The sequence below is a fragment of the Siniperca chuatsi genome, linkage group LG22, assembly GCF_020085105.1.
Source record: "Siniperca chuatsi isolate FFG_IHB_CAS linkage group LG22, ASM2008510v1, whole genome shotgun sequence".
Classification (NCBI taxonomy): domain Eukaryota; kingdom Metazoa; phylum Chordata; class Actinopteri; order Centrarchiformes; family Sinipercidae; genus Siniperca; species Siniperca chuatsi.
The window spans coordinates 9,186,076-9,208,266 of record NC_058063.1 but is presented as its reverse complement, the minus strand read 5'-3'; the positions used below and the strand labels follow the sequence as shown (position 1 = coordinate 9,208,266).

The 22,191-nt window shown below is 39.7% G+C and overlaps 1 protein-coding gene across 7 annotated transcripts in view; it reads left to right on the top strand.

Annotated features, from left to right (window-relative positions):
* LOC122869868 (serine/threonine-protein phosphatase 2B catalytic subunit alpha isoform) overlaps positions 1–22,098 on the top strand; it is a 70,101-nt gene extending 48,003 nt beyond the window's left edge. The window contains exons 8-16 of one of the 7 annotated variants that reach the window (XM_044183220.1): positions 839–933; positions 8,935–9,060; positions 9,785–9,856; positions 11,704–11,730; positions 12,805–12,889; positions 13,768–13,865; positions 14,431–14,439; positions 16,830–16,859; positions 20,348–22,098. In XM_044183220.1, the coding sequence (XP_044039155.1) occupies positions 839–933; positions 8,935–9,060; positions 9,785–9,856; positions 11,704–11,730; positions 12,805–12,889; positions 13,768–13,865; positions 14,431–14,439; positions 16,830–16,859; positions 20,348–20,550 (745 nt within the window). In that variant the 3' untranslated portion in view covers positions 20,551–22,098. The remainder of the gene's footprint in view (positions 1–838; positions 934–8,934; positions 9,061–9,784; positions 9,857–11,703; positions 11,731–12,804; positions 12,890–13,767; positions 13,866–14,430; positions 14,440–16,829; positions 16,860–20,347) is intronic. The other 6 variants (XM_044183221.1, XM_044183223.1, XM_044183222.1 and 3 more) reach the window with 6 other exon arrangements.
* Positions 22,099–22,191: the final 93 nt, after the last annotated feature.

The following is a 22,191-nucleotide window of genomic DNA, read 5'->3' as shown; positions in this document are numbered from 1 at the left end:
GATTCATGCAGATCTTGCAAGAACTAGGGTTTTAAAAATGTTTGAGTTTGTGAAATTGTGTCACTATATGTTGTTTACTTCACATTCAGACACATACAGTGCTTTACAACTACCCCACTTGTCTATTATTCATCAGGAACTAACAGTGCACCTTGGATTTGTAACAAAGCCACTGGAAAGCCTCTTTGAAAAGTTTGGTTTTTAAAACGGGCAGGTGGGTGGATGTGTTAAGCTGATCTCCCTCTAAGCGAGGTTAAGGCGGTGGGATGCATAGCACACAGTTGTTTAGCATTGCACTCCCACGGCGTGGTCACATGGGACACCTAGCCATGTCTCAGATGAGGTTGCTGCCCCAAGCCACCTTAGACCGCACGTAATAATGTTATTGAGTTTCATCTATGTTTTCTTTGCAATTGGTACCTTTTTTTTTTAAATCTCTGTAAATAGTTGCTGCAAGGTGTGCTGCAGCAAATAAATCATCTGAGTTAGTACTTTGTTTACGCTCTATTCCATTCCAAGTATCCAAACCACCAAACACAACACAGACGTTCGCTGGGCGATCAGAGTAGTTGTTTGAATGCTGAGTTTGTTCAGTGTGATGACTACTTAAGGGCATGTTTCACCTGTAACACAGGGATTTACTCTCCTGAGGCTATGCAGCATTGCCCCCCTTGCTGATGCATCAGCTTACAAGACAAACACACAGCCATAGTGAAAACAAGAGGTCATAAAAACTGTCGCTGCTAATCATATCCCGAGGGTGGTTCACCAATGATTAATCCATGAATGTTATGTTGTAATGTTCTAATGCTTACATCTTCTTTGAACGTTTTACCAGATATCGCATGTACAGAAAGAGTCAGACCACTGGCTTCCCATCCCTTATCACCATCTTCTCAGCACCCAACTACCTAGATGTCTACAACAACAAAGGTAAGGAGAAGGAATATATCATTATCAATCTTCAGTGGCTTAAAACATGAATATCAGTGTCATATTCATGAGTTGCCACAGGGCGACATCACATTTACAGACAGGTGGTTCTGGGTTGGAGAATTGCTGTTGCTCTCAGATTTGTGCAAGATTTAATGACAGCATTGGGACATTCCCAAATGCTTTTCTCATGTCATTTTGAAGCTCATATATAATTAATAACATTTTGAATGGCTTCATTCCATTTAAGAGTTGCAATGGACAAGTAGCATACAGTTGGGTTGCGGGGAGTTTGTATTTGGGGAATTGTTAACTAGGATTTTATATTTGGGGGATTATGAGAGTTTTAGGACTCTGGAAACCGGCAAACTAAAAAAATAAGCTGAAAGTGACTGAAAACTGCACAGAGCTGCAGACTGGAGTGTTGATTCTGAGTGAGACTGGTAGAACTAGCAACCTGTTTAAATTACAGGAGACCTTTTTTTAGTGTCATTATCAAAAATATTGCTTAACGGAGCTTTAAATGGCCCTTAAAATCTTGTCTTTTATTTGAGGATACACAGCATTCTAGCATTTGGCTAAAACACCACGCCACAGGACAACAGTTGAAAATTTACAGGGATGGTGATAAATGTGCATTGCCCCTATAAAAATAAATAAATACATTCTTTTATTGCTATCCTGTACAGTAATAAACAGTTAATAATAATGCTATTTATTTCCACTTTGAGGATATATATATTAATCTGATATGGAATTAAAAAGGTCTTCAGGAGTCTTAAATTTCACCAGAGAACCATTCTACCCCTTATCAATAGTACACAAATTTTTGTTGAAGTATTGTACTTGTTCAATTACAAAAATCTCTGACATTGATTTTGGTCAGGTCAAATCAGGGACGAAGCTGGTGTGAAGCGAAATGGCTCGGTGCCGTTTCTCTTGGCACCCAGTGGCGCCCTATGCGGTGCTACGGTGCCCACGCAGCAAGATAGGCTTGCCTTTGTGCTGTGAGTCAGCACTTTTCCCCGGAGAACAGACAGTATCTGCCTTGGCTGTGGGGTCATGTTTGGAATGGGGGCGGCAGTGGGCAAACCACAGGAAATGGAAATGGGAAGGAAAGAGCGATGGTGCTGGTGCATGCTATTTTGTAATTCCTCTCCTACTGCAGTGCTGCTGGTGTGAGTATATTACACAAGGGAGCGAGGGCTGTCCTTTTTTTGTTTTCTTTTGGCCCATTTGCAGGTGTTTCTTTGATCTGAGATAAGGTTGCATTTGTTTACTCTTTTCCCCATGAGCTGCATCCATGCTTCCTGCACAATAAGGATAGTCAAGAAACAGCGGGCAGTTTGCCTGTCTGGCTCGTTGTTTATTATTAGGACCCCATTTGTTCCATGCCAACTAATCTTCCAAGGGCTCACAGTCAGCACAACACAATATAAACAAACAAACAAACAAAGTGATGTTAGGCACATGTCGTTTTTAGTTTTGGCAACCAATTGCCTGGCAAATCATTTGCACCTCTCGAGCTCAATATGGAACAGTCAAAGAATATAAATGATTTGGTCTGCACCCTGGTCTTAGCTGCAACTGGCTGACCTTCAGTTGATAAAATGCCTCCCAGAGCAAGAGTGGTTATCAGAAAGAAAAAGATTACTCAGTGTTTATTTTTCAAACTGACTTCATTTAGGCACACAGATACATCTTACCTAGAAGGACTACACGTTCTTTATTTCTCATCATTCACTGTCTGCTTGAAAATGAGGCAGTCTTTTTTTTTTTTTTTTTTTTTTTGGCTAAATCTGTTGTAAGATAGATCTTTGGCTTAAAATCCAAATATAATAGCAGAGAAAGAGAGCAATTCCCAATCAAATAAACATCCGTCAAGCTAAAGGTCTGTCCAGAGATTTTATGTTAAAGCTCTTAAAACTTCACAGGTTGTGGTTATGTAATTACATGGTTCCCAATTTACTTTATCAATCATTTACTTGACTCTGCTTGATACACCCCGCTCCCAACCACACACACACACACACACACACACAGTTACACAATTCCATGGAACAGGCACAGCCAACCAATACAGTCCTATCAGTCCTGTTGATGCTCTTCTAATCAGTCATGTGGGTGGGGTTCACTGGTAGAACCAAAGCCTCTGTAATGAATTGGTCTGCTGTTAGCTTCTTGCCGGAGCTCGGAGCCCACTGAGTATGTCCGGTGATTGATGGCCAATCGAGTGGGAACATAAATCTTAAAGGGGAGGGAGGAGGCATCAGCAAGTCCCATCAATATTGTGCTGGGAGTGGGCCAGATTAACCAATAAGACCTCATCGGGGGTTGCACCTCAAACAGGCAAGGGAGAACTCCTCCACCAGAAGTTAATTTAACTTGCAGCTGAGTCAGGTTAATCAACACATAAATGTTGCTCAGGATGCGATTCTATAAAGAAATCGGGCTTCAAGATGTCACCTATCCCTCCTTTTTCTTTCAAGTCAGACTGTTGGCTCTGCAGTAAGTGTCAGGCGCTGGCCAGCTGTCCATCACAGCTCCGACCCCTGTACCCCTGAGCTGGCAGGGGAGCTGTGTTAAATGAAAACACAGCAGCAGTGATTTAGCAGTTTTCACTGTTAGAGCTTTCACTGTTTGAGTCGGGAAGTGACTGCAGTGGAGAGCAGAGAGATCGAGAGGAGGGTGGTGTAGTTGGCAGTTATACACTTTGGAGATTGCTTGCGGTTTTGTATCGGAATGTATGGAATGTTTTCTGCTGCATCATTATTGACTGGTCCCGAAAGCCAGCAACTGAATCCTAATGGTAATGGTGCTTGGGTGGAGTAAAAGCTCAATAACAGCGATGCTGCCACACCTCTCACACCTGTTGAACATTATATAACCAAATTAATGTTGTTCCTCTTGTGTTCCTCTTATTGTTTGATGATGAGGTGGAAACAGGAATGGACTGATGGAGCGGAAACTACGGCCATGTGCTGATTGGTAGGTAGTAGAGATGGGTCATTTGAAGAAAAAAGAAATTGAGTGGCATGATTGGCTCCTGGCCCTGCCACTGGAATAAATAGCAGGATGGAAGCTAGGGCAGTGATGACACCAGCGCAGCAGGGAATTAATTTTTCCCCCTCGTCACGAGTGCCAGCAAGAAGAGTATCCCTGGCTGCAGATGCCCACCCATCTGTTATCACTCTGGTCATTACTGGGCTTCCCTTCAGTTTTCTGTAAACATGGTTCAGTTACAAAACTTTTCATCCCGCATCAAACAATAAAAATGAATAACGTAATGTTATGCAGGACAGGCTCTTCTTGTTCCATACCAACTGGGATTTAAACCTCATAACATTATATTATGTGTTCGGTTATGGGTCATTGGTGAGAGAGTGCAATTGTAGGGTTGGGTATTGTTGAGATTTTATCAATTCTGATTCCAATTTTGCTTATTGATGAGAATCATGGTTCCCCTTCTCATCATATTTTTGAGAAAGGAAACTTACCAAAATACTTAATATTGAGCTATATCCATGACAAATGAGCAAGTTCTGTCCACCAAAGAATACCATGAGATGTGTTTGAAAAGAAATAGATTTCTATTTTCAAAACAAAATATTTTGAAATAAAAAGCTTCCTTCATCCACTGAACGAAGTACGTGAGATGCATTTCCTGGAGCTTTCAATTGCATGTAAGTGGACCTTGAGTTAAGAATTATTTTTTTTTTTCCCACACCAAATATTTGAAATGAAAAACCACCTCCATCCACTGAGGAAGACCGGGGGATGTGGTTGGAAGCTCCACAAAAAGATAGTAAGTGGACCTTGAGTTAAGATGTTTTTTTCAAACCATAATAATTTGAAATCGAAAGCAACCTTCTAGATATTTTGTTTCCACACCAAAATATTTGAAATCAAAAACCACCTTCATCCACTGAGGAAGACCATGAGATGTGGTTGGAAGCTCCAGAAAAATCTAGTAAGTATACCTTCAGTTAAGATCTTTTTACTTTCAAACCAAAATAATTTGAAATAAAAATCCACCTCCATCCACTGAGAAAAACTGTGGGATGTGGTTGAAAGCTTCAGAAAAAAAGCTAGTAAGTAGAACTTGAGTTAAAATTTGAAATCAAAAACTACCTGTTGTCAGCTAATTTAGGCTGCCATTTGTAATACATGACAAAGTATTTTGTCCCAACCTTATCCTTGTGTGAACATGGTAGACATTAATGATGGGAGTTACAGTTTCTGGGTTTCTGTGCTACTGCAAATGGTCTCATTAATTTATTAACGGAAAATGAATGAGAAACCATTTATGCAATGTTCAACTGTACATGGACTACATTCAGTCCCTACCATCCACATGTCAGTAGAGCACTGAATGTAATGGGCCAAGAAGGTCTGAACAGTTGGCATGGAATGCTAATCCAGTGGAACTTGATACAAGAGGCCTTAGAGACAGATATGCAGTCAGCATTAAGCGTCAGGAAAGGACAGTGGGAATCTCCCACTGATCTCAAAGCAGATTTAACAGTCCTCGTTACCGGGGAAACCGGCTGAAGGCACTCCCTTATGAATAATTAATAAGCGGGCGTCGCCTCACAATATCTGTGTTACCGTGGCAGCAGCCTTGGCCTCAGCTACCCTGTTAACCACCACCAGAGCAGCAGAGACATCTAGTGGCTGTCATGCAGTGGTAAATTTAGCAGTGGAGTTAAACAGAACTCACAGCTGGTCACCACAAGAGCAGTGCCCTCCTTCTGTATGAGAAATAACTTTGCATATAATTGTGCATTTGTACTTATGCGTGTTCTGATAATAGGGAAGCAAAGTGCTGCTACTGTCACCCTTATCTGCATGTTTAATGAAATACCCCCAAAAAATAAAGTGGCCTTGACCTGCTCGTACCCAGAGCTCGAAGAACATGTTTTGTTTTGCACGGGGGAGGTTGTCGGGTGCCTCTGTTCCTTTAAAGGGAATTCGATTTGAAGGAGCGACGGCAGGGGAGCTGACCTTATCCCCACTCTGCCTTTTTCCCTCTGGGCTTCCATGGCTGCATTCAATCAAGTGCCTCGACCATGTTTATGCAGTATGTGATGTTTATGCAACGTCTGCCCACGCGTGCGACTGCTTTCATGCACGCCGACGCACACGCATAAACACCCACAGCCAGTCTTAGTGGAGTGCGTCAGAGTAATACAATGCTTTTCTTATTGGACTAGGTAGTTTTGCTGATATTGATAATAAACACTAATTATACAGTATATGGATGTTCCCCTGCAGGAGATTTTTCTGTTTGTGTTGGAGGATGTGTGTGTGTTCATTTGTGCAGCCTGGGATAAAGAGGTAACAGCAGTGGAATGTAATGCTTTGCAATACTTAAGGGACCACTTTGATTGCATAGTTACTGCACTATATGCATTACCATGCCTCATTGATTCCACATACACACACGCACACAGAGGCAAACCCCAGCCTAGCAGGATGTTTTCTGACCCGATCTGAGTTGCAACTGAGGTTATAGCTGCTTGGGATGCCAGGTTTGATGACTTGCTATTCCCGACCCGAGAAAGGCAGAGGCAGGAAAGTCCCCCATGGTGACCCACCCATGGTGTCCGCTTTCCCCAGATCTGGGCCACCAGACTGGCCTAATGTATAAGAGAGGCTGGGTCCTCTATATACAGCAAGGATATATTTATGATTGGTGGCTCTCATGTTTTTCTCAGCACCCACATTCACACTGTGCCTTAATCATGGGTGAGGTCACATGGGGCATGCTGGTCAGTGTTTGGGAGGTGGTTTCTATGTCAGCGTTACACAGAGACCATGTGATTATGAGAAGACATTCTGTAAAATAAACTGATGTACTGATTACAGCACAAAGAGAAATACTATATATACATCCTGAGGGTTGAAACTGGTTCCACATAGTATTTCTTTATGTACTGTACCATGTACCATATACCATGTTTTAATACTTTATGCCGACATGGCCCAAAGTACATAAAGAGGGCCATTTGCCATTTGCCATCTGCTACACCCTTACTGTGAACACCAACCTAGCCACACCCACTGGAGTCTCCACTGTTACATAATATAATTGGTTGAATAATTTAAAAGACTCTGTGTAGACGTTTTATGTGAGTATAGCATCTTTTAAACTATTCTGATGGTATTCATTTTAGTTTGTAGAAGAAAAAAAAACTGGAAACTGAACGCTAGCCTGGCATACCTCTAAAGTTCATAAATTAACATGTTTTATCTTGTTTATTAAATTATTATATAATGACAAGTTGTGGTTTTACAGGGGGTTATCTGCCAGACTATTTCATGGGTTTCCTGGAGTTTTGTTGTCATCGTGAGGTGGCCAGGAAACCAGAGGAGATTCCAGGAACTAAATGCTAGCTAGCTGTTTGCCCCTGTTTCCAGTCTACAGTATATGCTAAGCTAACCAGCTGCTGGCTGTAGCTTCATATTTACTGTGCTGACATGAGAGTGATATAGATATTCTCATCTAACTAAAAAGCAAATAAATGCATTTCCCAAAATGTCGAACAGTTTCCTTAAAGCAAACTTATTCACATAAATTCTTGAAATTATGCAGCGCATGTATTTTTATGTATTTTAGCATTTAGCATATTTAGCAATACTTTATTGATCCCCAAAGGGAAACTCTTTGCTGTAACAAAGAAAAATGATCACCATACAGAGTTCATTGCTATTATGAGCATTCTCTATCATTACCTTAGCGTCCTGTCTCTGGCTACTCTCTCCTTCCATCCTCACCAGAAATGTATGGTTTTCTGTTAATTAATGAAAAGTGCTCAGCCTCATGGAGCCCAAATGCTGAGCCATGTGTTTCTGTGATGACAGACATGTTTCACCAACTGGGGGCAGTAATCAGTACACAGAGGAAATGTTCCAGCGAGGGGAAAAGTCCCCCCCTCCCTCAAAAAACCCTGGGTACCGTCATTTTGATGTTTGTGCAGTTTTCAAGCATCAGCTTACACATCTCAGTTTGCTGTTCTGCATATATATTCAGACAGACAGTCCTTCTGTCAGAGTGAGAGATTGATAAATGCTGATGTTGATATATCACCTTAAAATGTGTCTTTGTGTAGGTAGTTTTATACTGGATCCTTTTATTCACTGTCATCACCCAGAGGTTGACTGACAGCATCTGACAAAATCTTGAGTTACATCCAGGCTGCAGTTCAGTCTTGGTGTTAATAACAGTGTTTTGGCCACTTTACACTTTTCTCGATTGTTTTTTAGCCAATTGGAACAATTGACGATTTTTGTTTAGTCATAAGTCTTCACAGCACCTGTAGCTAATGAATCATTAACCCGGAAGGGCAAACAACAAAAACACCCAGGAACTTTTGTTCTATTTAATACTTTATGCAGAAGAAGAAATGCCAAGCCAGCTAAAGAAACAAAATGCCAGTTTAATAACAATGCATTTATTTACAAGTGAAGAATATCTTTCAATTTTGTGGAGGATTTTATTTCCAACAATTCTTCTCACAATTCTTTGGATATTTTCGTTTAATGTGTATCCTGTTAGCTCCTCAGATGGTGATATTCTCAGACAACCATCCTTGTTTCGCTGTACTATAGGCTGAGTACTTTGTGGGTAACTCCTCGGGCAAATAACATGTTGGACTGACAAAGGGATATGTACCTTCGTATGTGCCAGCTGCTGAGTCCACACAGTATTTTTAAGTGGTGGTTGGGAACAGGATGAATGCTGGTAATGGACCTGAGCCTTAATCAGATCTGATGCTTTTTCTTGGTCTGTTAAAGTATGGACTCAAATCCTGATTTCAGACTGCTGTGTACTATCCAAGACTTTATAAGAAATAAACAGAGATGTCATAATTTTCGACATTTATTGTTATATACACACGTTACAATAAGAAGAGAAAGCAGAATTTCATATATCTAACCTTACACATTTGGACATATTTTTAACAACCACCTTACCTCGTATTTTCTTACCCTCCCCAGCGGCAGTGCTGAAGTATGAGAACAACGTGATGAACATCCGACAGTTCAACTGCTCACCTCACCCTTACTGGCTGCCCAACTTCATGGACGTTTTCACCTGGTCCCTGCCCTTCGTCGGGGAGAAGGGTGAGCACGCGTACATGCATACATTCTCAGTATGCTTTTGATGTAATACACATGAAATGAGAACATTGAGTACAAGCAGTTTTTACCAAATGTTGTTTGCACCAATGAGTTGTAATGAACATTCAGTTTCCTGAGTCAGTAATGAAAATGGCCCAGCCTCAAGAAATGTAGCACAAACACTCATAAATTCAATACTTACTACACATGTACACACATTTATAAGCAAGAAATGTGCCCACATGCAAAGTTACTAAATCAGTTAGACATGCTAGTTGAAAAGGTCTATGTACTGTAAATCAGCAAGTCAGTGAAAGTTTAAAAATGACTAAACATGAGCAGAGGTTTGCATTCTCGTACTGCCTTGAAGATTGGTTTTGTTGAGTTTAGTGTTCCCCACTGTCATATCGGTGACACATCTGTGTCAATTAATCACGCATAACTGTGACTGATGCACTCAGTCCAAGAAGCCTGTTTTGGGTGTGACCCCTCCACACAGGGCCGTTCCTAGCAATGTTGCAAGGTCACTGATGGACGCTGCTCACTGGCTGTGTGTGGAGGGGTCACTCGAGTGAATGTTTGTCTGTCTAACTAGCGCCACATGACTTGTTGGACACCTTCCCCAGACACGCCTATCAGGTTGACTGCATGCACAGATATGAAGAAGTGGTATGTAAAAAAATAAGTGCCATGTTGTAAAGTATATGTTTTTCTTATTTCTTTACAGTGACTGAGATGCTAGTGAATGTACTGAGCATCTGCTCTAATGATGAGCTGACGACCGACGAGGAGCTGGACGGTAAGCACAGCAGACAGACGGCAACCACAACGGTTCTTACTACAGTTTGCCTTAGCTCCACTAGAGGGAGTCCTCTGCTAGTAGGAGTACCAGACACAGACTCATTCAAAATCTCATACACACGCACATACACATTCCTTGTGTTTTTGCTCTGCCCTATTTTCCGAACATTGAGTTTAAATATATATAATTTTTAGGACGTTCTTCAACGTAGTCCCCAACAGAGAGACAATCCAGAAACTGTTGACACATGACACATCCGAATCAATGAATCATTGTTGTATTGCCTTCAGCAGCTTGAAAATACTTCCTTCAGATACCCAGGATATCAGCGAAACCTTAAAGTCTGAAAAAGTCTAAAAACGTCAAAATGTAAAGCTTTAAAAGTGTTGAAATGCCGTAAGTACAATTGTTGAAGGTGTTTTGTTCTACTAGATGGCTCTGTAGTGCACGTCCCCTTGGGTTCAAACAGCACAGTTAGTCATACAGTATTCATAGGTTTTGTCGTCATATAATAGTGGCAAGTTCGAGTCATCTTTTTCTCCTGGGTTACAGCTTATCTACAATGAGATGACCAGTTTCCCCTCAGCCTGCCCCACCCCTTACTGCAGAACAGGAAATGATCTCCCCAGTCCTTCCCCCTCCTCCTCTCTCTCGCTTGTGTTTACTGTTGCACTCAGTTTGACCTGTAAACAGCACCCAGGGGTGGAGTGTCTGGATAACAGCAGATTTCAACTATATTTGAAACTTTTTAAAACACATTAATGCTACCCTTTCTTTCAGTTGTTCGAACTTTCAGATGATTGGCTGATGAACAATCTGGGAATATAAATAGGTAGTATATGAAAAAGTACATTAGGGTCCAGATATGTATTGTGAAAGAGTTGCACCACTAGCAAAATTGATTTGAATAATGTCTTCTGAATTTATATAATGTGTTATGAATTCATACTATGTATGTATTACTGAAATCACTAATTGTTTTAGTGTTTTATTTTGTATTTGCTTATTTGGATTTCAGGTTTTTCCAGTCAATTTTAAATTTGCAGAAATTACTGTCAAATGTTATAAGAAGTTGTACTTGAACTCCACACGCCATCATTTTAAATTAATGTTCTATCATTGTAGTAACATCTGGGTCCTTAGGAGTGGCAGTAGAATACATAAGTTTAGTTTTATTAACAATTTAGATTGATTTGGACTGTTGCAAAACTGTTACACTATACAGTCCCTCAAATAATTAGCCGTCCTTTAACATCTCATCATTTTCCACTGAACCATTCACTCAGTATTTTTAGTCGATCACTTTGTTTATTTTCACATTTCTTTGCCCTCACTTTCACTTTTCTCTTTCCTCTAAAGCTCATTTCTTTTTCAGTTTTGCAGCCATTTTCACTCATATTTTCTTAATTTTCACTATGCTGACATTTGGATTGTTCTTTCCTTTGTCTTTCTCACTCATTATATTTTCTGTGCCCTTATAATCTCTGATAATCCTTATAATCCTTTTGTTGCCCTGCTCTTTATCTGCTATTGTTTCCATGGTTTCCAATTGCCATTATGTTGATATTTCAAATCTCACTACTTTTTCACATATCTCTTTTGCATTCTCTCTCCATCATGCTGTGATGTTGTCACTACCTTGGTTTACCTCATCTAATTTCTCTTTTCTATGTTTTCCAGAGTTTTGTGTTCAAGGCATCGCTTTTCTTTACACTTGTTGTGCTTTTTTGCCTCTTATTTCGCCGTCTGTCCCCTCTCTGCCGCCTCCTCTTTCATTCTACAGCCATCCACTGATCTTTCTGTCCTTTCTCTTGTCTTCTCTTCTGGGGGTGTTTCATGAGAAGGACAGCTAATATATCCCCCCAAAAAAGGTACAAACATTAGCCATAATGGTGTGTGCAGAGGTAGATAGACTTTATGTCCAGTGCTTGCTCTCTGCCCAGCTAACGTCACTGTTTTAAGCACCTTCTAACACTACTACTATTGATCTAATTTTAATTGTTTTCCACAAAGGTGTGTCACTTATGTTACAGTTAAGGTTACCGTGCTTCAGCTAAGGCCCAATCTGATACATGGACAAAAAACTATTTCCAGCAAGGTCACTCTCATTAGCTAAATTAATGTATTTGCTGCACACATTAAAATAAGCAGTGCTACTACAGGGGATCGACCCTGTGGAGAAATATATTTTAAGGTAATAATGGTGTATTCAACCAAGGATGAGAGGAAGAGTCTTAAACTAGACATCAGACTGTCAGCTCTTTCCTTTACCCAGCTTTTCACCACACATCAGCTTCATTTCCATCCTTCATACTCATGTATTTTCCAAGCTGGCCCCTGGGGGCCTTGAAACTGTTATTCTGCAAAAGGGTCTCTTTAAACAAAGTTTTGTTTTCCAGTCCAGGAAAAATCCTGTTTGAGACCCCGCAACCAAAACACAGCCCAGGAAAATTCATGTAGAGTGCGCTCATTGAAACATGCTGAAAAGACATGTTTGGACAAGGACCAGGCCATTTACAGATGATGTAACAAGGTTTTAAACATTTAAGTACTACCTGGGGAAAATAGTATGTAGGAGTTAAAGGGACTTCAGTTGAAGACTACTAGTGGTACAATGCAGACAGGTGGCATGAATGCACTGAATGCTGAGAATCGCTCAGTTGTTGTGATGTGGATGGATTCAAACTATGTTGTATGATCTGAACTTCGGGCTTCAATAACCACATTGTGTTTGCATTGTGTTGGTCTGATGCACTTCTGGATAAAACTAATAGTCCAAAAGACTCGCTCTGTCTTAGCACATCCTTAAAAAATAAAGGCATTTAGACACTGAAACAAACACACAGGACACAGACAATGCAGTCTAGATTACACATCCACAGGACATGGTTTAGTACACATGAGTGATAATTTGTATGACTGTGTCTGACCTCTGACCCTTCCAGGTGCCACAGCTTCTGCCCGTAAGGAGGTCATCCGCAACAAGATCCGTGCCATTGGCAAGATGGCCAGGGTATTTTCTGTGCTCAGGTATGCAAACATGAAAAAAGTCCCTTGTGTCCTCTGTGTTCTACCATTGTCCTGTTTCTTTCATTACAAGAGATTAAATGGAATATTTAAAGCTGCAGTAGTCAATATTTTTATATGAACAATAGGTCAAATGATTGTGTGTAATGTGAGCGGTGTCATTTGTAGCGACGAATCCACAGAGAATTATCACCCAACTCTGCAGTTCCCCTCAGCTCTGTGGATCGTTTTAGCGTCTTTCAGCTAATTGTTTTGGTTTTACATCCTGCTTTACAAACTTTACTGTTTTGGTTCAGTCTCACTGCTCTCATCAACTCAGCAGGCAACTGTTTTCTGTAAAAAATAAATAAATAAATAAAAAAGCCCTGATAAACTCACTGTACACAACCTGCCCAGCACCAAAAGACCGATAGACAAAGTTAGCAACTAGATTGTGAACATAGTGGAGCATTTAGCTGCTATGGGGCCAGATATTTCCCACAGGTGTTGGTGGAGACCAAAACAGAGATAAAAGGAGAGTATGCTAGTGATTGAAACATGTCTGCTGGATGTGTAAATAAGCAATTGTTTGCTAACAAGTTTTCTATATCAACTTTATACGGTGATAAAATATAACATATCAATGTTTCAGCTTGTTCCACTGCCTCCAATTGGCCAAAACATTTTTTTTTGCTGCTTCAATATTATATAATGTAACTGAGTGTGTTCTATAAGCTTAAATTATGTCAGACATTATTTTATAGAAATCAGCAATTTATGCTTTAGTTATTTTGTAGGTATTTGATTGTTCAAAGCATATATTTGATTGTTTTACAATAGAATGATCTTCAAGGAAGTAATACCTTTTAAACAATGTGTACATAACTGTGTTGATATTTCAGAGAGGAGAGTGAGAGCGTGCTGACGCTGAAGGGACTGACCCCAACAGGCATGCTACCAAGCGGAGTGCTGTCCGGTGGCAAAGAAAAGCTGCAGAATGGTAAGACTGTCACCACGTACCCCGAGACCCCCAGCTTTGGCCCCCAGAACGGATTCTCACACACACATAAATTCCCCTTACACAGCAATACCCTGAATAAAGTGCTAGCTCAGTGTTTAGGGAATACTGTATATACAGACTCCTTCTCTTTTCCCTCAGTGATGGTTCTGGAATTTCAAATTGCTGCCTCAAAGTAATACTGTAAGAGTAGTTAAATGTTTCTGGCATCTTCAGTCAGTATCCTTTCTATATTGCATGTTTAGTTACATACTACTAAGCAATAACAGCTGCTCTATGTAGCTTTCTTTCAACTTGAATGTAGTTCAGTGTAATTTTTCCTGGATAAATGATAAATATCAAGTTATATTTCCTACAGACAGTCCCCCTTCCCTAAAAATGCCAGATACATTCAGCAGATTTTCTTTGTCCCTTTGTCTTCTCTAATGTGTCTCCCTCCTGATGTCTCGCATTAATACCCTGTCTTCCCGTCCCCGTCTCTTTCTGTATTCCACTGGTTTTATCTCAAATATTACCTTTTATCTTTTTCTTTCTCCTCTCTCCCTAGAAACTGCAGGTATAATCGGTTGTGCAAGTATTCTGTTGTGTTATATTTTTCTTTTCGTTTTTGTGAGACAAGTTTAGAGTTCAGTTCACCCTCTTATGTTGAATTCCAAACACTCCCTAAATGAGTTTGACAAGCTGCTGCAGCGAGGAAGTAAAGGCTTTCTGGAAAGGCCTTTACAAACACTTTAAATTAACTTGGACTCCTGACAGAAATGGTCACTTTATTGTCCATTTGAGTGCTAGTTGTGGATCTCAGCAGTGCTCCGTCAGGATAGAGACGGGACACTCTGTGATTCAAAGGATGAATTGGAATTGACACAACCAACTGTGAATGAAAGGGGGACAGTTGCTGTCTGTCTTTTCATTCACAAAATAAAGCAGCAATCCAAACAACTTCCCTCTCCTTTCACAGGTTCTCACACATCAGCTAGCACATTCGTAAAGCAATAGTTTTCACATTAAAAAGCAAAATGTCTTATCTTTATAAGAATAGGTACCTCTTTACTTTAACCGTATGTAACATTTGCTGAAGAGCAACCACTGTGGCCACAAGTGACAATTACAGGATAATGGTAAAAGCTAAAATGAGAGTATGTAGAGTCTGTTACGCAGCGATATCTACCTAAAGTTTGCTAACATTAGCCACTAGAAGCTTCTGGTCATACCAGACCAAGTAAGGCTAAGCAGCAAAACCCCTACATTTATGGAATTGAATTCAAGTGTGTTTTATTGCTTATGAATTCAACTTTTCATTTCTAAAATTAAGAATGTGTTTTTCAATACAAAAGTGACATAGTTTCACTTTAAAGGACAATAGCACTCAGTTTGAGCTTTAACATATGAAATTCACAAATCATCATGTAACAGATTCTGAACTGGGCCTGATTGAGATTGCGTTTTGAGATTTGTGACTTCCTGTGGGAGAAGAAGGGACCAAATTGGTACGAAATAACAGCTGGACAAAGTTGGCAACTCAAGTATCTCAATTAGGGAGGATGGGATGCTCCTCCCTATTTCAGCCCCACTGATTTTTGCTGAAAAGACAGGCGTACTTCTACATTCTTGTTACATTCAGGGGTGCATTAAGTAATCAAACAAAAAAGCTACACCTCTAAACACTAACTCTAAATTCATAGAATGGAGCATAGCATAACCAATGAAAATGAGTAGTAGACACAAATACCATCTATCAAGCTTTTTGCCCAACATTAACTGCATTTTTGGAGTTCCATAAGGGGTTTGAAACCACTAGAATTGTAGAGTTTCTGCTGATGACCTGCAGAACAATGGTGGTCCATAACATATATGAATATGGAAATTGAATAGTATTTGTTTTTAAGCCATTTGGAAGCAGCTGACACTAAAGAGAACCCCAGTGAAGGTAGAGTGATGTTCAGAGATTCCTGTTGCAACATTGGTAGAATCACATTGCTCAACTCCTTTAGGCAGACGCCAGTGTGCTTCTACTGTAATGTTGACTCCATCAGCCATTCTGTTTAAAGTTTGTTGCTCTTGTGCCTTTTTCTCATCCTCATGACAGTATATTCTGTAGTATTTAGTTCTGTAGTAGCTGTCACTTTGCCGTCACCTTCTGCCTCATCCCTGTCTTTGTGTAAAGCTGATTTACACAGTTGTACTGTATGTTAATTTATGATCTCAAGGATGACTGTAAAAAAAAAAAAAAAAAGGTAAGTGGTTAAAATACCAAAGGTTTTTTTCCCCCCCCCTCACACTTCACAAAAGTAAGCCAGCACTTTTGATATTTCATATCAAAAGATGCTAATCCTGCAGTTCCAGATGCTGCTTCATGTTGCTCACAACACAACAGTAACACTGCTCCATGTGTCTACAGCGCTTCGATTTCACATCAGCAATTAAGCCACAGCCATAAAACCCACAATCACACATGCACTTCAACCTTATCCCTGTTTTCCATTCGTCTTCTTTCGACTCTCCTTTCTCCATCTATGCTCTTATTTGCGTAACAGTAAAGAACTAATATATTTCCAGCTTTATCGCGTTATATTTGCTATCAATGTTTGTCCCTGCAGTATTCATTTTTTTCTCTCACTACACTAATTGTCAGACCTTTGTCTGGTCAAAGTACCTCAAAGTTGCGTTCCTTTCCATGAGGTCGTTAGCTGCCACAAACATGTGTCACCTTCCCTTTACAGATCTGGAACTCATCAAAAAGCTAAGGCTCATCCCTCTCCTCTTCCTCCTCCTTTCCCCTCTTTGCTAACATTCATGTGTCCTTTGTCATAAAAATGTGGAGATGACGTTAACCTTTGTTGTCGGCATTGGCTGTCTTTGCTGCTCATTGACTTGTTCCTGGGACAAAATGAACTCCTCTGCTCACTTCTCTCATTCGTTTTGCAACCCCCCTCTTCTTCTCTTCAGCTACTATTGAAGCTATTGAGGCTGACGAAGGTAAATGGGTCTGGCTGCCCTCTTCTGTTGCTTTTCATGGCAATAGACTAGGGGCTCCGCTGGGTTTTCATCCATCTCGCTGGTGCTTGAAAAGAGTGTGTTGGGTGTTTGGGCTAACAAAATGTGGCATAGTATTAATAGAGAAAAAGAAATAAGTGATTAGGAAATCCTGTGGTCACACATGTTTTAAAGGGGAATGGATTTCATAGCACAGATTTAAAAATCGCAGAGATCATACTGTGATTTTGCGTGAGTGCAAAACAATTACTACATGTAATTTTTCATGGAAGTCTGCAGGCCAACACAGACAAAATGAATATTAGCTTTCAAGAATGTATTTTCCTAGAAAAATTATACACCTATATATTAGACTTCTAGACAACGTGCTATAATACAAATTTAGCTATTCTTTTTCATTCAGAAGTTTAAATATCACCGTTTCTGCATCTTTCATGGAAAATTATCATACTATCCAGGTTCAGGATAGAGATTGCACACATAACGTGGGAGGTGTAAATATATGGCCATCATCAGGTCATCTGGCAGCTGTACTGCGCTTTTACCAGATACCAGAGGCACCGGCTGGACCAACATAATTTATCCTGTAGAGCTAGATCGCCAAATTGGCCTTACCCATGTATTGGCTGATATTAGCTTAATGTAAATGTTTGTATCAGCGTATATGTCGGCCGATAAGTAACAAAATATTATGTTACAATATTATGTTACAGAAATGCCCAAATATGCTTGAGGTATTTAGAAACTGTTGCACCTTTACAAAGTTTGTCCACCAGACAGCACTGGCATATATATATTTATCAGATTTTTTTAATTCACAAATAACAATATCGGTATTGGCCTCAAAAATCCATCATCGGTCAGGCTACAGTATCTTGAAGTCATACTGTGCTTGGTAGATCTTGTCTTTATTCTACAGGACATTAAGGTTGTATACTCCTACAGTAGACACAACATCAAAAATGTTGTCTAGACACAGAGGGAATCAGCAGCTTTGTGTAAAATATGTTAATAAAGTCACAGAGAGTATTCCATCGTGTAGTAGGTTACACTTGTTCTCTTATCTAAAGCTTTATAAAGTTTGCCAGAGGAAGGGAGTCCCTTACACAAAGTATTTCATTTAAATCACTCAACATGCTAATTTTACTGTATCTCTTACTTTACGAGATAGTGGACCCCCTGTTCTGCTCTCACACAATACAGTGAAGTCTTGCTATGAAAGCTTATAATGGTATTTCCCCTTTGAAACAATTGAAGCAGTTGTGCATTGTTGTTGCTGTTGTATTAATATAATAATACTACAGTTTTCTTTAGAGTTGAATCTGAATTGGTAGAGACAAACCTAAAATTGGATTCTCCAAATTGGATTCTCCCTAAAATCATTTTTATTTACATCGCCTTTGGCGCAAGAACAACCTCAACTGCGAGCTAAATAGTAGTTTGCCAGCTGCTATTTACGTTGGAATTGTCCAGTACTTCCTCTTTAGCCCCATAGAGGACAGTCCATTGTAGTGTCGAGACACTTCTCTGCTTCTCTCTCCATGTGGATCCTCTGTGGCCCTGCTGTGTCGTGTTCTTTCCTGTGAGCTGCTAATAACCTGTGTCTGACCTGTGCTATGCAGCAACACAACTACGCTACCCATCATGCCCCTCTCCACACACCCCAATTTGTAAAATTGTAAAAATTATGCCCCTCCTCGTTCTAGTAACGGGTCATCTTCTTTCCAATCATAGTTTTTATTACCATTAAGACCCCCAGCCTTTATGAAAGGTGGAAGTAACTTTTTTTTTTTAAAGAGTCGTTAAAAATGTGCTGAAATAAAACTCGATCAAGCCCATGTCCCATTGAATTGAATAAAATAGTGTTGAGTTGTCAAATGTGATGCCATTGCATCAAATCACCCTGATTTTATTCTTTTCAGTGGTATTTTAATAAACCAGCTGTTAATCTTTCTAATTCCATTATTCAGTTGAATTTGATCTTGTTGTTATTTAAGTCCACTCTAAATCGTATTGTGACCTCCACCCCTCATAACCTCCAGTGAACCTTTAATTGCTGCATGCTCCAAGCAGACTAAACAAGTCGTTAGCACCCCAAGTACCTCTGTAGTGTCTTTGTACGTGAGCTCAGTCTCAACGTGGTTCTATTTTGTGGAAGTGAATGTCTCAGTGGGCTCCACTCCAGTGTTTTGTTTTTAGTTGTTTTTTTTACTCCCCTCGTCTTTTCTTGTCTCTTTGATCATTCTCCTTCTTCCCTTTTGTCGTTTTTAATCTGTGACGTGATGGGGCGCTCTGGATGTTTGGGGTCCTCAGGTGTTCTGGAATGTGCCTGAGTCAAGATATTCTTTGATAATAGCCATATGTTTAAGATTTATAATATAGCAGTACAAGATGGCCATTCGATGGTCCAGTATTGTAGATGTCTTTTCGCAGATACTGATTAAACGCATGGATTAATGGCACAGTGAAGACCTGTTGACCCTGATGCCAGGAGTGCCCTCTATAGATTTAGTAGGATTATTTAATCCTTTTGTCTGTGCAGTAATATAATCATGTGTTGTCATTTCATAAAAATGAGTTATATCCTTTTATATTAATTGTTCATCTGTTATTGAACCACTAAACATTTAACATGATCAATATGTGAATATGCTGTACAATATATGCTGTTGTCCATTAAAAACATAACACATTTAAACAATTATATCAAAGGTTAAAGAGTTAGTTCAGCCTTATGAATAGAACAGATTTGTGTCGCATCATAGTTTTTATGTTCACTTGAAGGAATAGGTTGACATTTTGGGAAATATGCTTATTCACTTCCTTGCATAGAGTTAGATGAGAAGACAGATAACACTCTCATACACAGTATGTCCAGTATAAGGCTACAGTCCGCAGCTGGTTAGCTTAGCTTAGCTTAGCTTAGCTAACATCCAGCGAAGTATGACTTGCCAAGAAAGCGTCCTGCATTTAATTCCACATAAAATCACAAATTGCTGTTTGTACACGTTTTTTGTACGGATTAATAAGTGTAGAGATGCTGGTAGGCAGATTTTGTTACCTTCGGACAGAGCCATGCTAGCTGTTTCCAATATGTATGCTAAGCGACTTGAACTTCTCATCCAACTCTACCTAAGAAATGTCTAAACTATTCCTTTAAAGCAGGGTCTTTCGGGATCAACATCATGCAGTTATCATTTTGTGTTAACAGGCCCTTTAGTTACTCATTTTTCATGGATGACTTGCAGTTTAAGTAGCCAACAGCTCCTCAGATGCAGTCTTTATGTTGTTGTTTTCTCAGTTTTTTTGTTACAACAATTCCATGAACCAAGACCAAACCAAAGATAAGCCAAATCCGGTGATGTGTGGGTGAATGTGAGCAAGTGTGACCCCATTCTTTTCATCATTTAGTCTCTCCTCTAAAATCACTCCTGATTTCTCCCCCTTTTTTTTTTCTTGCTTCTCAACAGCCATCAAAGGCTTCTCACCCCAGCACAAGATCACCAGCTTCGAGGAGGCGAAAGGTCTGGATCGCATCAACGAGAGGATGCCGCCACGGCGAGACGCCTTGCCCTCCGATGCCAGCCTCAACTCTCTCAACAAGGCCCTGTCCTCGGAGACTAACGGCACGGACGCCAAGGGAAGCACCAGCAGCGGCAGCAACATCCAGTGAAGGCCAGCAGCAGGCGCCACCTTGGCCGACGGGCTGCCCCACCCCCAGCCTCATCACGGCCCGCCACCACAGAAAAGAGGCAAAGAGTGAAAGAGTAGAGTGGAGGGGGAAGGCCTCTATGGCTCACACTTGCTAGTCTTTGGATATGCCTTCAAAATATTAGTTCATAGTCAAATCTGCTAAGTTATTGCTGGGTCACATTTCTGAACGGTCAGGCCTTTATTGTGCTTGATTCTACACCACACCGCAGTATGTCAGAGAGAGAGAGAGAGAGAGAGAGAGAGAAAAAAATCTTAAAGGTGATTTATTTTCTTCTTTTTTTTTTCTTGAAAGACCCTTGCTCATTTACATCGGAATGGAAAGTCGTGTAACTTCTTACTAACTATTTTACGTTTACAAAAATACAGCACTAAAAAGGACAGAACATGAGATAATGTTTTTAACATATAAGGGTGTACAAACTAAATAAGGACTATTTATTGATAACTTTTTTTTGCTACTCTTATAAAATAGCTCTGAAATTAATTAGGCAGTCTTAAAAAGAATGTTGCAATGTTGTTGAAATGCCAAATAATGGAACGTTTTATGGTTTTGTACATATTATGCTTACCTCAGGTTCTTTTGGTGTGTGCTTTGACCTGATTTTTCTGTATAATGGCTAAATAACTCGGTAATGAATACCTATTTTCTTGAGTTTCATAACTGGAATTTACATTTACCTATCTATCATTTGCAAACATGTTTATTTTTTGTCTCTTTTGGAAGGGGGGGTAGATTATTGTGGCTTGCTGGAATTGAGTGTTAATTTTTCTCTTTTTAAGTATTGCGAACAAAGTAAAAATAGAGAACCTATATTGTGTAAAAAAAAGAATACAATAAACTTAAAGTGTCTGCCTATGCATGTTTTATAAAAATCAAACAAAGGAAATAGAAAATCTGAATACCATGGCTGTGGAGGCCTGTTTTGAAATATATTGCGCTTTAGTGAACATATACTGGATATACCTGCATACTTTCAATTAACACCATGATGCTCTATGCCTTCAACTTCTTTTGTAATTGAAGCATTTAATTATCTACGGTGGATGAGAAATCATATTTTTAACCTGCGCTTGTAAGTGCACACAGTCCAATTAAGCATGTTTGACAATTCTTGTGAGGTGCGTGGTTACATGTGTAACTCAAAAATGCATGATTAACTGTTTGTGTCATATAACAGGTAAATCGGTTTTGTTCTGTTTTGTAAATGTGCCACAGAAAGTGTAATTTGATTATTATTATTATTATTATTACTATTATTATTTGGAACTCTGCTTTGTATATCAGTTACAGGTTTGATACTGCTCAATACTTTAAGATGAAACAAAAAAAATACTTCGATCTTTTTTAAGAACTGCTTAAGTGCCCAAGTAATTCACTACACGACATGAAGCCTTGCTTTTGTAATTTAACTTCAAAACTGTTGGCAGATGAGGCATGCACTTGCAACTATGAAAAAGTATTTTATATAACTGTTCAATAAAAATGTGCATGAATTTCAACTTGAAATAAACCCGCTTCTCGTGTGTGTGTGTGTGTGTGTGTGTGTGTGTGTGTGTGTGTGTGTGTGTGTGTGTGAGAGAGAGAAAGACAAAGAGATTC